Source organism: Scomber japonicus, chromosome 13 (genome assembly GCF_027409825.1).
Source record: "Scomber japonicus isolate fScoJap1 chromosome 13, fScoJap1.pri, whole genome shotgun sequence".
Taxonomy (NCBI): domain Eukaryota; kingdom Metazoa; phylum Chordata; class Actinopteri; order Scombriformes; family Scombridae; genus Scomber; species Scomber japonicus.
Window position 1 is genome coordinate 6,176,796 of NC_070590.1, and position 16,935 is coordinate 6,193,730.

Below are 16,935 nucleotides of genomic sequence, written 5' to 3' on the forward strand. Positions count from 1 at the left end.
TATTTCACCAAAAAACAAGATTAGAGAAAGAGATGTGTGACTCAGAACTTGTTTTTTCTTCTTTCCTCTCCTATTAATCATTTCATGGCCTGTCAGATTTATCTGCCGACCCTTTGGAGGGGCCCCACCCCTAGGTTGGGAACCACTGGCCTAAACTAGCTAACTGTATATAAAGTAGTGTAAACTAGCTAACTGTATATAAAGTAGTGTAAACTAGCTCCACCTCCAGCACCTACAACAGTAACATGCTGCTCTAACACTGATGCTTAACTATTAATAATCTAATGATGTCATAATATCAATCAGAGGGACCAAACCACTACTTTTACTGTAATACTTTAACTACATCACTCATAATACTTATGTACTTTTACTGTAATACTTTAACTACATCAAGCTCAAAACACGTATGTACTTTTACTGTAATACTATAACTACATCAAGCTCATAATACTTATGTACTTTTAGTATTTTAACTATATCAAACTATTAATACTTATGTATTTTTACTGTACTAATCAAGCTCATAATACTTATGTACTGTAATACTTTAAATGCATTTTCTATTTATACTTAATAACGAGTATTCATGCAGCACTTGTACTTATAATGTAGTATTTTTTTATATTGCTCTATTCCTACTTTTATTTAAGGATCTGAATACCACCTTGGTGCGTTCAAGGCTTCAAACTAGCTGGGGTAAATGTGTACAGTTCAGGTTCTCACGTTGTTCTGAGTCACTCCCTCACATTTAAACATTCCCAAGAAGTAAAAAAAAAAAAAAAAAAAAAACAGATTAAAAGCATGCACAAACAAAATGAATCCCAGTAGCATTTAATATGCTGTGATATTAAGAGTAGTAGAGGAGATGTTAGCCGTATCTCCAATACAGTGATTTTGTTTTCTACGGGAAGTGAACGCAGCTATTCCCATTGACCAGGCATCCCTTCCGGTAGATGAGGTCAACTTTTCCCCTAGATCCGCCATTTCAGTCCGGGAGTTTTCTTGTTGCACATTAGTTTAGATTATTTTGTCATATTTAAAACCCTTTTTAAGCAATTGAGTGTTGGGGTTTAGTTGCGCAACATTAACACAACCAACTTTAAACGTAGTAACATTAATCGGGGAGGATTGCTTAAGTCGTTTTTTTCCCTTTTTTCTTTACAGTTATTATTATTTTTGATTTCTTGCAGGAGCAGCGTTACTGAACCAAAGTTTTTTGTATGAGTTGCGGATAAGAAGAGGCGAAGGGGAAAAGGCCTCAAGCCTCGGACGGGATTTTAAAGCAATGGCCGGTAATTTTGATGCAGAGGACCGTGCTAGTTGGTACTGGGGGAGGCTGAGCCGTCAGGAAGCCGTGTCTCTCCTGCAGGGACAGAGACATGGCGTTTTCCTGGTGAGAGACTCAATAACCAGTCCCGGAGACTACGTGCTGTCCGTTTCAGAAAACTCAAAAGTGTCTCATTATATAATCAACAGCATCAGTAACAACCGGCAATCTGGCTCAGGTAATGTTGAATTTATTTATCACTTTAATCTGAGGTTTTTCTACAAGTATCTTTATGTAAATCCAAGATTTCTGTTTTTTTATACGCTCCGTGAACGCCGCGCCAAACTCCCCTTTACAAATCGTCTAATTTAACCAAATCTTCTTAAATAAGCACACAAATCTGTTCTTTGACACAAACATCTGAGTGTTTTCTATATTTTCTGGTTGTCCTTTCAAATTCGGCACATTTACAACTAAAAAATTTAAACTCACTTCAACCAAAAAAAGAAGAAATAACTTTTAACATGTGGGGTTAAGTTACAGGGATCCAGCTGTTGAGACAGAGCATTTCACATTATTTTACTTTAATAAAAAAATATTTATACATGTTGGGTAATGCAAATGTATCAGCTGAACTAGTTAAATAAAAAGAAACCATACGATACAGCATAGAGATTGTGCACTTTATCATATAAGCAAAGTACACTTAAGTTGACTACTTTTTAAATGGAGTTTGGTGCAACTTTGCAGTTTAACTAGCTAGCCACCAGCATCCAATCAAAGCTTAATCTATTCAATCATAGTGCTTGAGATGATTCATTTTAAGTTGTCCTGACTGAGGGGTTGGAGGGGTAGAGTGGTTTTGCAGGAGGAGGGGTAGCTCAGAGGTAGTGGAGGTAAGTTGGGCTGCTGCTGCTGCTGCTGCTGCAGGAGGGACTGAATGGAGCTGGGCAGGCCCGGCTGTCACAACTGGAGGATGACTGGTCAGATTGGCGTTTCAGGAATGTCTGTGATCCATCCCTGTTGCACACACACACGCACACACACACACACACACACACACACACACACACACAGCCCAGCTCAGCTCACAACAGGTCCACCACTTAAAAAGTCAAGAAAGAATAAAAACTGATCTAAGTCACAGTGTTCAAGTGTCTGTTGAAAGTAGAGCTGCTAGGATTAGACGCCAACCATTCAACTAAGATTTTTTCCCTCCAGAGGATAGTGGAAAAAGCCTGTTTATTAAAATGTATTAAAGCTCAAAGAGAAGTCTTCAAACTAGGGCCTGAACAATACTGGATTTTTAAGATAAGATATTCCTTTATTAGTCCCACTGCAATGGAAAAAGTAAAATAAAACAGCATCAATTTAAAAAAAATAAAAAATAAGGAACAATAAATACTAAGAGAAACAAACACATGTACAAAAAAAAGAGAGAAAATGAAATAAACACAATAAACTAAAAGAGGAAAAAGCTGGAGCTGCTACAACAGACCGCCATGCTTGCCGATATTAGGGAATAAAAAAGATCAGATATCAATACATCAGCAGATAATCTTATATGTGTATATATATGTATGGAGAGATTCAACAGGCACTCTCACACTTTATATCCTTTAATGACTATTTAAAATCATGACTTACATCCAGGCCCATTCATTCATTCATTCATTCATTCATTTTAGATTGGTGTGTTTTTTCTTTTTCTTGCAAACAATATCTTGTTTTTTCATAAGTATGTGTACAATAAATGTGTACAGACATATCTGAAGTTACAGAATATGTACATAAATACACTTATTTTTATTCAAATGTGGCTGTGTGGATTTTGCTGGACTGTTTCCAAGTAAGAAGCCATTGAGCAATCACGGCGTTACAGCTGCAATATTAATATTAACGTGTTGTATCACCTTAATTTTTCACACATTTGAATCACCAAATTACCCCGGCACTAGACATAGTGGTTATTTATTTATTCATAAAAGGTTTCTCATTTGAATTTATATAAGATTTAATAACATATTGAGTTATAAAATTACATTAACCCCTTTTTTTCATCTTCTGATTGACTCTGTTCATTCATCGGGAGTATTAATCCTTGTCTTCTGAAGCATTTTCTCTTGTAAAACTGAAACTGTCATCATTTGAAAAAAACTTTTATAAATTCCACCCTCTTGCAGGTAAAAAATAAGCCTTGGCTCAATAGTCAAAGATTTGTGAAAATGTGTCCCAAATGTCTGCCTTGAAATTACTGGGTGTGTTTTTTTGTTTTAATTTATTATAACTTTCTGCTGAGCTCTGCCCCCCCCCCCCTCCGTTTTATTTTTTCACTTTAAAATTGTGCAATATTCATTTTAATACTTTATCTCCTATTGTGCTTCTTTTTTTTTTTTTGAGGTGTTGTATAATTTAGATTTTTTTTAGATATGGCAGTGCACTCTGGCACACACATTATTTTTTAAATTATTTATAACATATATATCTGTTTTATTAGTAATTTTTGGGCATTTTTTGTAATATTTTTAAAGTAAATATAATATATACTAAATAATATATACTAAAGTAAAGTATAATAAGTTTTTTCCATTGGATAGTCAGAGATGTGTTTCTATGTGATGTTACATGTAGCTGCTGTTAACAGAGCAATTTCCTGAGAAGGATCAATAAAGTATCTAGTATTATTTATTTATTTATTTATGTTATGTTTTTCTTTTTAATATTTTTCTACCCACTTTGCTGCTGTAACGCTATACATTTCCCTATCGAGGGTCAAATAAAGGATTAGTTATAAATGGATAGTTACATTAGCTTAACGTTCAACAGCAATTAAATGAAAGAGAGCGACGTTGCGTTTCGAACGTTATTGTCCAACTGAGGCCAGAAAATCAACAATCTGTGTTAGTAGGTTAAACATTTCAATCATGATCAAATCTGTCCATTAGAAATGAATTGTAGGGTCGGGGGTTGGCTCTTTTTTATTATCACGTAGGCCTTAATAACATTTCCTTTGCACATCTATTACAAGTTTTACTGTAATCTGGTGCTTTTTTTGCGTCTTAATTATGAATATTGGTGTTTTTATTATTCGTTTTCTGTCTCTCTTTTTTTTAAATGATTTTACCTTCATCAAACTCATCCGTTACCTTTCCACTCGCCAGGTTTGGCTCCTCCTCGGTTTCGGATCGGCGATCAGGAGTTTGAGGCGCTGCCGGCCCTACTGGAGTTTTATAAGATCCACTACCTGGACACCACCACACTCATAGAGCCCATAAGCAAGGCCAAGCACACAGGATTCATCAGCACCGCCGCCGCCGGCCCCCCCCAGCAACCCGAGGAGGCCGAGTTCGTCCGGGCGCTGTTTGACTTCCCCGGCAACGACGACGAGGACCTGCCCTTCCGCAAGGGGGACATCCTCCGCGTTTTGGAAAAGCCGGAGGAGCAGTGGTGGAACGCCGCTAACCAGGAAGGCCGAGCCGGAATGATCCCCGTGCCTTACGTGGAGAAGTACCGGCCCGCCTCGCCCACCGCCGCCGGCCCGGGTCCCCCGGCAGCGGGGACGGGACAGGCGGGGCTCGTTGGAGGTGTAGCGGGCAGCCCAGATGGAACGGGGGCCCCTCAGGTTAACCCACTGGGAGACCCGGGCCAGTACGCTCAACCCGTAGTCAACACGCAGCTTCCAAACCTACAGAACGGGCCCGTCTATGCCCGAGCCATTCAGAAGAGGGTGCCCAACGCCTACGACAAGACAGCGCTCGCTCTGGAGGTAGCAATCCCCCCCCCAACCTCCCCCCTCCCCACATTTATTCATTTTCTCCTAGGCTGTCCCTCTATTCACTGTTAACCTCCTTTTTTTTTTTTTTGCCTTTCAGTTTTTCTTTTTCTTTTTTTTTTCTTTTCGTCTCTCAGCTGAGGCAGCGAGCGTAGATTGTCCCGATTTTGTTAATGGCTTACTCATGCATGTGAGCGTCCACACAAAGTATCTTTACAAATGCAAGCTGACAGCGCACACGAAGACACTCACAGCGGAGATGGCTCTGTAGAGAGAAAGGCGGACACACACACACACACATCCTTTACAATGGCCCGTTTCTGTACGTCGCGGCCCTCCGATGGGAGTAATGTGAGCGCTGCGTTGTACTTCATTACCACTGGAGCTCCGGCAGTAACAAGGCACGTTGTTTTCTCGGGAGTGTTCGCTCAAAAAACGGTAAATAAGACGCCAAACAATGAGCGGAGGTTAATAAAGACAGTTTGTCATCATCTGGGTTATTATGAGTCCTCGGGAGACCGTTGGACTGTTTACGTCGTTCAGCAGCACTCTGTTAACAAACATGATGGATTAATGAGACCCGCCTGTGAACTCACTACTCAGAGTTCATGGATTAAATGCACTTAAGAAGGAGGATTTTCTTTTTTAGGGCAATTTGTCCTGAGTGACCGCAGGGAGCTAGCAATTAGACGTTGTTTTATTTAAATAATGTCAGCATGTGAACTTTGGCTGACGGGCCAGCGAGGCAGTGATTAGTCCTGATACACGACGCACTGTGTATATTTAGTCAAGACTAAATTAACTTTCTCTCAAAGACTCCTTCTGCTGACTGGTTTCCATCAGTCATATGTACAGCAGGGGATTTATTTATTGAAGGATATGTTTGACTATTGTTTTAGAAAAGAATTGCAATGTTGGGGAGTAACTAGTTAATTTAATTCCAAAATAAATGTAAGTGTAATCTGTTATAAGCCGCGTTTCCACTGCAGGAGTTCCAGGTAAAAGGAGGCATGGGTGTCAAACATGTGGACCGGCCCACTTTCCTTCCTGTCTTTTTTTCCTTCCTTGCTTCCTTACATCCTTCCATCGGTCCTCCCTTCCGTCCATCTGTCCTTCCTTCCTCCCTTTCTTTCTTTTTTCCTTCCTTCCTTCCTTCCTTCGTTCCTTCCTTCTTTCCTTCCTTCCTTCCTTCCTGTCTTCTTTTCCTTCCCTTCTTCCCTCCTTCATTCCATCTTTTTAATGGTCCTTTCTTCCTTCCTTTCTTCCTTTCTTCTTTTCCTTCCCTTCTTCCTTCCTTCCTTCCTTCCTTCCTTCCTTCCTTCCTTCCTGTCTTCTTTTCCTTCCCTTCTTCCCTCCTTCATTCCATCTTTTTAATGGTCCTTTCTTCCTTCCTTTCTTCCTTTCTTCCTTCCTTCCTGTCTTCTTTTCCTTCCTTCCTTCCTTCCTGTCTTCTTTTCCTTCCCTTCTTCCCTCCTTCATTCCATCTTTTTAATGGTCCTTTCTTCCTTCCTTTCTTCCTTTCTTCCTTCCTTCCTGTCTTCTTTTCCTTCCTTCCTTCCTTCCTTCCTTCCTGTCTTCTTTTCCTTCCCTTCTTCCCTCCTTCCTTCCATCTTTTTAATGGTCTGGCCCACATGAGATCAAATTGGACTGTATGTGGCCCTTTGACACCTCTGTTCTACAGGAACCGTCCTCTCACTCGGCCCTCTCAGTAGCCGTGTCTCCACTGCAGAGTAGGACCCTTCCGCGACGTCACGAGTTTCAATCGGCACGTAATCGTTGTGCGATTAGAAACCCCCTCTGAATCTCTTCGGTGCCGTAGACGGAAATCAATGCCTGCACCTCATCGTCGGTCTATTTGTCGTACATCTTCTTGCTGTTTTCTTGTTGTTCACAGCGGTGTCTGCGAGGCTAATGCTCCCTTTCTGCTGGATTTGAAAAATGCTGCTTGTTTTGGTGCTTTCTGATGGTGTCAGAGTCTGCTCTAGGTTTAGCCAATCAGCGCCGGGTTAACCTCAAGCCCCACCCAGGAGCTTTTCAGGGCCGAACGGAGTACCTACCCTGGAGTAGGTACTCCGTTGGCCCCCGTAAAAGTTCCTGTAAATGACCCTGTGAGGGAGGTTCCTGCAGTGGAAACACGCCTATAGTTACTGATGAAAATGTTGATGATTACATAGGAGGTTACATCTGAAGTCAGACCTTTAAGATTTTACTCAGGAGGGTTTTTTTCCTCACTTTTTAATATTTAACATGTTACTGAATACATATATTGCTGCTTTTAATTCTTTGAAATCAATATTTTTCGTATTATATAAGTAAATCATGACATGGGCTTAAATAATGTCACAGTACCAATTAAGCCCATAACAGACTTTTGACTTTTTTCATCAAATATATTTATTTTATATTCCAAAATCTACATGAACTAATGAATACATTTCCAAATGAGAGATAAATGTTGCTTTATAAGAAATTATCTCCCTTATAAACGATGTGAGTATCCATGAAAAACAGCTCAACCTAGATTTTGGTGCTTAACCCTCCTGTTGTCCTCGAGTCGAAGAAGGAAGGGAGGGAGGAAGGAAGGGAAGAAGGAAGGAAAGGAAGGAGGAAGGAAGAAGGAAGGAAGGAAGGAAAGAAGGGAGGAGCGAGGGAGAAAGGAAAAGAGGACGGAAGGAAAGAAGGATTGTAATGGGGAGGAGGGAAGGAAGGAAGGAGGGAGGGAGGAAGGAAGGAGGGAGGAAGAAGGAAGGACGGAAAGGAGGGAGGGAGGATGGATGGCAGGAAGAAGGAAGGAAAGGAGGGAGGAAGTAACTATTTCTATTACTAATCAAAGTAATGTAACTTATTATGTTAGATTACTTTTTAAATAGAGTAACCAGTAATCTGTAACCATAGTAACCGTCCCAACTCTGAACCATACTCACATAATCATCCCTCTTCTTCAAACATCTTTACAATGTAAGCGATGGAGGACAAAATACACAATCTGAATTTGGAGCAAAAAATATATTTAAAGTTTATGTGAAAACTTTAAATACATTTATTATACATGTTCATTGTTGATTTATCTGCAGATTATTTTCATTTTATCTGCACAATGTCAGAAAATAATAATAAAAAATTCCCAGATGACATCTAAAAACGTCCAAAACTCAAATAAATTCATGTTTTTATCATGTATGCCAATAAAAAGCATTAAATTGTCCCCTCCCTTACTAAAACCAGTAAATATTTGGGCATATTACTTTTGCAATAATCAAAATAGTTTCCTGTTAAGCTCCAGAGGAAGGATTACTTTAAAAGCTGTCGACTTGATTTAACTCATTTGGCTCCAAATTAGCTTCAAATAAACAGATATATACTTTTTTTTTTTTTTTGGGCTCATTCTTTAAACTCAGGAAGAGCAAAAGCTGAATATATTAAAAATAATTTCATCATTTCAATTTTTTAAGACGTAGCGTGCGTTGGCTTGATAACTACTTTTTTTTTTTTCTTTTTGACACCAACTTTTAAACACACAGCCGCCTCTTAAATCCTCCACCTGTCAGCCGTAGTGACTCTCTCGCTTGCAAGCCCTGTTTATTCAAGTCTTCTCAACGCTGCCATTTTGTTTGAATTAAGACGAGTGTGTGTGTGTGTGTGTGTCTGTGTGTCTGTGTGTCTGTGTGTCTGTGTGTGTGTGTGAGACAAGGAGCAGACTAAATGACAGCACACCGTGTTTATCAACCTCTTGCTGTTGTTGAAATCGGTCGTAATGTATTTGTGAAGCCTGTAAGGACCAAGTATGGACTCACTGTAGTTAATATTCACAGCACAATGTTTTCTCTGGAGATAAGAAGCAGCAGTTAATACATAATGGAGTGAAATTAAATCCTATTTAAAAAGTGCATTTGTTTGCAGATTGGCACAGTTTATAACTCAAGTTTCATTTCAGGAAATGCGAGATTTGAGAGGCTGAGTTATGTAAAAATGAAAATGATGTTTCAGACTGATTATCAGGCTAAAGCTGCTGCTGATGATGAATAATGTAGATATAAATATGAATGTAGAATTAAGCTTTTAGCAGGCAATTGGTAACTTTGAGGAGAGAGAGGACTTAGCATCCAATTTGAAGAAGTACAACTGTCATATCCTTCCCCCTCCCTCTCCGCTGCACTCCTGCCCTGCCTCCAAAGTCCCTCCCCCAGAGGAGGCTGACGTGTGCGCGATCAGTAATACATGAACTACACTCCACACAGCTAGATATAAAATGCTTTACAGTGACTTTCACATGGCTATACCTTACCTAGAAACTCGGAGATATGAGCTTGACCGAGCTGAGGAGGAAGGGGGAGGGGCCTGTGAGGAGGAAGGGGGAGGGCCTGTGTGCGTGAGCAGTGATTGACAGCTGTCAGACACAATCCTGGCTCTGATTGGGTCTTTTTTCTGGCCGCGGTGGATTCTGGGCAATTTGCAGTAGGAGCAGTAGGCGGGGCTAAATGAGCCTGTTTTTATTTTACAGATTACTAGTTTCATGTAATGCTGTCTTTACATAGTGACAGTCTTAGCAAATATGACAAAAAGTTACTTTTATAAGACTTACCAACTGCAGCTTTAAAGAGCTTCCACTGACAGTATTACAGGACATTAAGTCATGAAGTGTGCAGGGTCGTATTGTTTCTGTGGTTTTGTTGTCCGGTAGTTAAATAAAAAAAATGAAGATGGGTCAGTCAATTTTACGTCAATACTTTTCTTTGTGTTGGCATTTCAGTCATTCAAGCTTTTATTGATGAATCTGACTCGTATGAACTGATTCTGTCAGTTTATGCTGAGCTCAGAGAGTTTGTATAATATAATCTTTATATTATATGTGTGATATAGTTTCAATCAATATTTGACTAAACCACATGGACACAAGAAACAATTTTAACCAATAGTAAGACTGAATGCTCCTCAAAATGTCAAATGGTGTAACCACAAAAGAATGAAATGAAATGTTTTAACTTCTTTTAAGTTTGACTAAACCACATAGACACATAAAAACCACATTATTGACCTTTTTTATATATATTGTCTTTTGGCAGGTGGGCGACATGGTAAAAGTGACCAAGATCAACGTCAACGGCCAATGGGAGGGCGAGTGCAAAGGCAAGCGAGGCCACTTCCCTTTCACCCACGTCCGACTGTTGGAACAACACCATCCTGATGACGAGAGCTGAGAAACACACAACGCACTCCCAATCGCCTCCACAGTGTCCAGCACATCCCTTCCCTTCGGCCATTTTTTTATTTTTTATTTTTATTTTTGTCATCATGCTCAGAATGAAAAAGATTTATATAAGCACACAGTTTATGAAGCCGCTCCTCCTGACCCTCTCCGCCAATGCAAGACGTGTCGATGGACGTCGGCCTCACCAAGAGTTTACACTACGGTCAGACTGATATCGGTTTGCTTATATTAGCTTTTTTTTTTAACTTCCTCTCTGACCACAAGCCACTTTAAAAAAATCTCCGACGCCTGCAATGACATATTCCTCACATGCAGGAAGATATAGCAGCATTTATTTGTTAAATATTTATTATGACGAGATAAACAGTTAGTCTAGCTTGAAGCTTTTAACTATTCCACGGCTCTAAACCTGCTTCATGGATGTTTTAACAATGTTTTAATGAACAGGTAAAAAGAGGTTTGTAAAGTTGCTTTCACATCTGATTGGTGGAGTTCAAATTCATTCAGGTGATTTTTTTTTTTATGTTTAATTCGGTTGATTTTGCCTGATGTTAAAAGCTGTTAATTGGCAGATTTTTGGTGTGGACAAAACTCAACAGTCGTCCTTTTTTTCAACCTTTTTTTACCCATTTGTCATTATTTTAAGACACTTGAGGCCCGGCTGCAGTCTTGACTAATATCTAAAATAATACAAGATGTGGAAATTTGACTGTCACTAAAATAGTAGCTGAACAAATACTAGAATATTAGTCTTCTTTAACTTTTCAATGTGATGATTTAAAGCTTTAATCTTCAGGTTTGAACCCTAAATCCATCACCTTTGACTCTAGGAAAGTATTTTGTGTCAAAAAGACAAAATATTTTTAAGGTTAATTGATAATAAAAAGAATCGCTTGTTGCTGCCCTTCACCAAAACTGTCCGATTGATGAGTTACCTATCAGTCCATATCAACTGTCGGAGTTTTGTAATGAGTCAGTGTGAACAAGAAATAGACCAGAAACACACACACGTATCATTTTCTAACCAAATCAGCCAAAATACAGATGTGAAAGCAACCTCAGGAGCTTTTAGACGTTTGTGCTATTTCTTCACCAACAAGTGGACGTGGCTAGATAGAAGCTGCTCATAAAACCTGGGAAATTATCCTTTTTTTTAATACTGGAGAAATGACCAAAAAAAAACCCACCAGAAACCGATATCAGTCGAACCCGAGTTTTCACACCTCCATCCCAGTATTGAAGTCTGCAGCACACATACACAACAGCAGCAGCAGCCTACTGTTCCCTTCCTGTGATATCTATCCATCCCAAAACCCCACTACATTACTTTTTTTATTTTTTATTTTTTATTGTTACACAGAAGGGAAAAAAACACTTGACATCTCTCACAGAATCATGAATCAGTGAGTTTTTGTAGTGCTCGACTGTGAACTTCGGAGTGAAACGAACAAAAAGAAAAAAACAACAACATACTTTTCATGATGACTCCGTCTTGCGGAGAAGGACGGTCCTCCTTTGCAAAGACAACTTCACCAATACCAACTTATTACATACCACACTACAAACCAAGTCCTCTTTTTTTGTACTAAAAGTGGAAAATATTATAATAGAATTGACTATATATATATACACACCTTACATGCTAAATACTGTAAACATGTTCCTTCCTTTATATTTGATTCTCCTTTTTTTTTTTTTTTGTTACCAGAGACTGTACACCTTTTTATATTATTTTATGTTCCTCTTGTTTAAAAAAAAACAACAAAAAAACGACAAAAAAACACGATTCAGTGCCAACATGGATGACTTCAAATGCAGCCGTGTGAAAGAACAAGAGACGTTTGAAGCAGAAAGGAAAGATTCCCCCTTGAAGCTGTTTTCTTTTTTTTTTCTTCTTTTTTTTAAATTTATATAAATGAAATGAGAAAGGTCTTTTTTTAAATTGTTGTCTTCCAGCAGGGTTGTTATATGACATTGAGATGCTTTAAATATAAAATCCACCCTAAAAAACACTAATGCTATATTACATTTGTGTATGTATAAAACGGACATTATGTCATTTTGTCATTTCCGGTGCCGTTTGACATTTCACTATCGGATTGATCGTCATCAGCTTTTTTCCATATTTAATACACAAGCTGTGATTTTTAGAATATGGCAACAAATGTGCAGAGTCAAACCAACAATTAATTAATCTACTTACAAGTATCTATGTGTCTATGTGCATCCAAAACCTGATTTATATCTTACTCCTCTGTGCTGTGGAGCGCTGTCGTTATCCAAAAAGCTGCACTGGGTGACATTTACCTTCATCATGACGATTATGGTCATGTTAGTTTATTAAAGACCGTGTAAAGTGAATTCAGACATTTTCTTCTAAACACATTAAACAGGTCATGAATGTATTTCTAAAAAAGGTGTAAAAAGCATTTCAACAATTTAGATTTGAATTGTGGAGCTAGGCTTCACAAACTGTGTTTCAAGATTTCTGTGTTCAGGATTTAGTGATTAGCATAAACCCGCCCCTGCTGCTGTAGAGCTAGAAATACATTCAGCACACACTACTACTACTAAAGTCTACCGTTAGCCGAGTTAGCCGCAGAGTTAGCCGCTAAGCTAGCAGCAGAGTTAGCCGCTTAGCTAGCAGCCAAGTTAGCAGCAGAAAGCTCTCAGACGTAGCGTCCATGTTTCGGGTAGAGGTGGTGACTTTGATTGACAGGTGACACTTGGTAGGGGGCGGGGCTTCAGCAAACTCTGAGGCCACACCCACAGCGTTTGGGAGCAGAGAAAGAGGCTGATTTTTACACAACTTTGAAGCCTAATTTCATATATTTGGCTTCTTTTTTTTTAATCATTTAAATATGGCAGGGTGGTTAACACACTTTTCTGTTGTATGTCAAACTCGGAACACATATTTATTCTTACTTTACACGGACTTTAAGAAACGGCTCCAAAGTCAATTTCTAGAGAGTTGTTCCTTATGCTTTGACTCCACTGTGCATCCTGTTAACGGCGCTTCATTAGCTTGTTGTGCTACATATCACAACTTCTTGCCCCCTGTAGTAAAGTTATATACATTTTATTGTGTAGAATAAAGTCAAAAGGTTGTGACGTGTCGTATAACAAGCTAGCAAAACGTTATAAATAGAGCACGACACAGAACTACTCTCCTGAAACTTAACCTTCCTGTTGTCCTCCCGGGTCACATTGATCCCGTCTGTTTTGACTGTTCCTTCTTTCCTCCCTTCTTCTTTTCCTTTCTCCTTCCTTCCTTCCGTCTGTCCTTCCTTCTTCCCTCCCTCCTTCTCTCTTTCCTTCCTTCCTTCCTACCTTCCCTCCTTCTGTCCTTCTTTCCTTCCATCCTCCTTTCCTCTTTTCCTTTCTCCCTCCCTTCCTTCCTTCCTCAAGTCCTCAATTCCTCCCTTCTGTCCTCTGTCTTTCTTTCCTTCCTTCCTCCCTACCTCTTTTCCTTTCTCCCTCCTCCCTCCCTCCCCCTCCTTCCTTCCTCCCACCCTCCTTTCCTTCCTCCCCCCCCCCTCCTTTCCTTCCTCCCTTCTTTCCTTCCTTCTTCCTCCCTCCCTCCTTTCCTTCCTTCCTCCCTCCTTTCCTTCCTTCTTCCTCCCTTCTTTCCTTGACTCGAGGACAACAGGAGGGTTAATAATAAAGAGATCGCTCTTATTCATCTTTAAAGTCGTTTTCAAACAGTAATGTTCAGCAGTAATGTGTTTTTTGGGGGGGTTTAGGACATCAAAAGTCTACGGCACAGAAAGAATAAGATACATCAGATCAGTTCATTGTTGGTTTGTCTCTTGTGACAATAAGTAAAGATATACAGAGAACCACCAGCACACTGAGCATCAGGTCAATATGAAAGCAAACCAGAAAATGATCTTTTACTGTATGAATTTTTAACTCTCGTTGGTTAAATGTCCCAAATATTTTGTTTCAGAATGCGTCCTTTTCCTCAGGCAGAGCAATCACTAACTCGTTGGTGTTTTTATTATAACATTATGTCCATTCTTACTCTTCAGTAAAGCAAATGAACACTAATAATAAGAGGTGGCTTTAAAAATGGTTTTAAAATGTGGTAAATGAGTGTTAGCAGTGTCAATAACACAAATCATCCTGTGGTTAAAGTCTTATTTTTAATATATCAAACTACAATTGGTTGTTTTTTTTTGAATGCAATGGATGTCTTCTTGAATATGAGGCAGTGCTTGAACTACAATAGGAACAGGGATGAGTGACGAACCTCAACTGCACATAGAAGTTGGTTGTTTTTCAGCCACCAGGGAGGATCTGCTGATTTAACGTCCTCTCTACCTCGCGTCCGCTGTCGTTAAAGTAAAGGTGGGATGAGGGAGGGAGGAGGGGGAGGGGGGGGTAGGAACTTCCTGTCCTGAAGCTCGATCAGTCAGTATTGCTTTTTTTTTTTTTAATGAATAAAAAACAGCCAAATGGTTTCTGTAGCACTCGCATACTTACATTTTTATTCCAACATTGTCCGATTATGGTCAGATATGGAGACGATGCCTATGCACAAAAATTCATTATGCCATTTCACTTCACACACACACACACACACATAAACACACACCTGGTATTTATAACATAAAGAATGTATGATGAGGAAGTGAACACATAGCACATAGATCAACGTAGCAAACACATGGTTAACTTTACTTTTTCAAGCTGTGTGTGATTTAGTGTAAAGATCAAATCATAAAATAAGCTGAGACTGAATCTAACACACAGGAGAGGTTATTCATTTAGGTTATAAAGCCCGACTGTATCAGCAATCAAAGGCACATTTAATAATGAATTTCTTTGATGTGCCATAAATTGCTCCTCTAGCTGTATGTGGTTGAAATTGTTGGTTTGTTCATTAAAGGTGCATCTGTCCAATTATAGTTAAATGCACCTGTGCACAATTTCAGAGTGACTTTTGTACGAACACAGAAAGTTTGTCTTTTACTAAGATGTCCAAAAAAATGTGGTCTTGAGTTTACAATGTGTTTTTTTCTAATTGTGAAATTATCCATTTAAATTTTTTTTTATTATTATTTTTTCTTGTTATTGAGATTCAAATTTAAGGCAATTATTTTTTTATATGCTACATTAATCATATTTTTTATTACAATGATTTATATTTAATAATAATTTTGAGCCACACCTGTCGATCAAATACAGTCCCATATGAATAAATACATGAAATGGTTCAAAGCCCCCATATTCCTTATTTCTTATAATTTAGCACACAGACACACACACAGTGGTTAATGTGCTGATAAAAGCCAGTTACAGCTAATACAGAGTGTCTGTTGAGCTCATATAGATATAATGGTGGCCAGTTTAACAGTTTTATAGTTATGAAATGTGCCGCTGCAGATCAGGTATTTTAGTGATTTTGGGGGAAGAGTAATGCTTTAAATAAAAATCTATAATCTTGTGTCCCAAAACATAGAATAACAGAACATATTGAGACAAAAACTGATTTTTTAGGATCACAAATCTAAATTGAAAATGCAATAAATTGTGTCAGCTGTCATGTTTAGTTACAGTTTTTGCATGATTTGACATTTCTTCTTCGTTGGTTTTGTTTCACAGGCTGGTTCTCTCCATTTAATACTGGCACCACTTCATTGTTTTTTCTACTTTGTTGTAATGCCTTTTATGCAAAGAATAATCTGGGTATCTGCAGATGCATGGCACTGAACCCCCCCGCCCCCACCGCCCCTCGATTGTTGCCTTTGAGAACACAGATTATTTCTTATTTATAACGTTATTGTAACTCACAACAGTTAGTTGAGGACCAATGAATGCTTAAGAAGTGTTTTTTTTTTCTTCTTCTTTTTCCCTTTTTTTAGACGATACCACTGATGACCCGTATAATATGCACCTTATCTCCTCTACAGCTCAAGAAAAGAAATGCATTATAAGTCTCACCATGCCAAATAATGTTTAATTGTTCTTTTATTTTTTATTTTTTTTCTTCCCCACAATGATCAAATATTTTTGCCTTTTGTGCCATTCCACCCCGAAACCTTTGAAGAGGACAGGAACAAGCAAAATAGGATTTTCTGTTTTTGTTTTTTTTGTACAATGTGTCAAAGTGTTATGAAAAATATATTATTTGAAGTTAAAATTTTACCCTTTTATTTTCTGTAGCATGTAATGTGTTAATATACCTAGTCAATAAAAAAAATGTACCAAATTCTCAGTTTGGGGCGTTACTGAGTGTTTCCATGTGGTGAGTTTATTCTGTTGAATTACATCCAGTGTTTTATGGTTCATGTTCAATTAGAGCTAACTTTGCAATATGCTGACTTGAAACTGAACTTTTTGAAGCACTTAAGACTAACCGAGGACCTCCAGAGAGGATTTGTGGTCTCGTGATGGTGATGGTGAAGTAAACCATCACGATAATGTAGAAACAGAAGAGGAGAATGTATAGTCGGATTGAACAGTAATATTAAAGGTTAACCCTCCTGTTGTCCTCGAGTCAAGGAAGGGAGGGAGGGAGAAGGAAGGAAGGAAAGGAGGAAGGAAGGAAGGAAGGAGGGAAGGGAGGAAAGAAGGGAGGAAGAAGGAAGGAAAGGAGGGAGGAAGGAAAGGAGGAAGGAAGGAAGGAGGGAAGGGAGGAAGAAGGAAGGAAGGAAATGAGGAGGGAAGGGAGGAAGAAGG

General features: G+C 38.9%; 1 protein-coding gene across 1 annotated transcript; it reads left to right on the forward strand.

The window, feature by feature from the left end:
• The first annotated feature begins 1,005 nt into the window (after nucleotides 1-1,005).
• Nucleotides 1,006-10,360, forward strand: LOC128371284 (adapter molecule crk-like). Its single transcript, XM_053331565.1, has 3 exons — nucleotides 1,006-1,508; nucleotides 4,432-5,036; nucleotides 10,106-10,360. The coding sequence occupies exons 1-3, from the start codon at nucleotides 1,289-1,291 to the stop codon at nucleotides 10,238-10,240; spliced, it is 960 nt and encodes a 319-aa protein (XP_053187540.1). The 5' UTR covers nucleotides 1,006-1,288; the 3' UTR covers nucleotides 10,241-10,360.
• The last annotated feature ends 6,575 nt before the right edge of the window (nucleotides 10,361-16,935 follow it).

Coding starts and splice junctions, on each gene's coding strand:
- LOC128371284 (XM_053331565.1), top strand. CDS start 1,289: ATGGCCGGTAATTTTGATGCAGAGGACCGTGCTAGTTGGTACTGGGGG. Junction 1,509..4,431: donor CAACCGGCAATCTGGCTCAG/GTAATGTTGAAT, acceptor TCCACTCGCCAG/GTTTGGCTCCTCCTCGGTTT. Junction 5,037..10,105: donor AGACAGCGCTCGCTCTGGAG/GTAGCAATCCCC, acceptor GTCTTTTGGCAG/GTGGGCGACATGGTAAAAGT.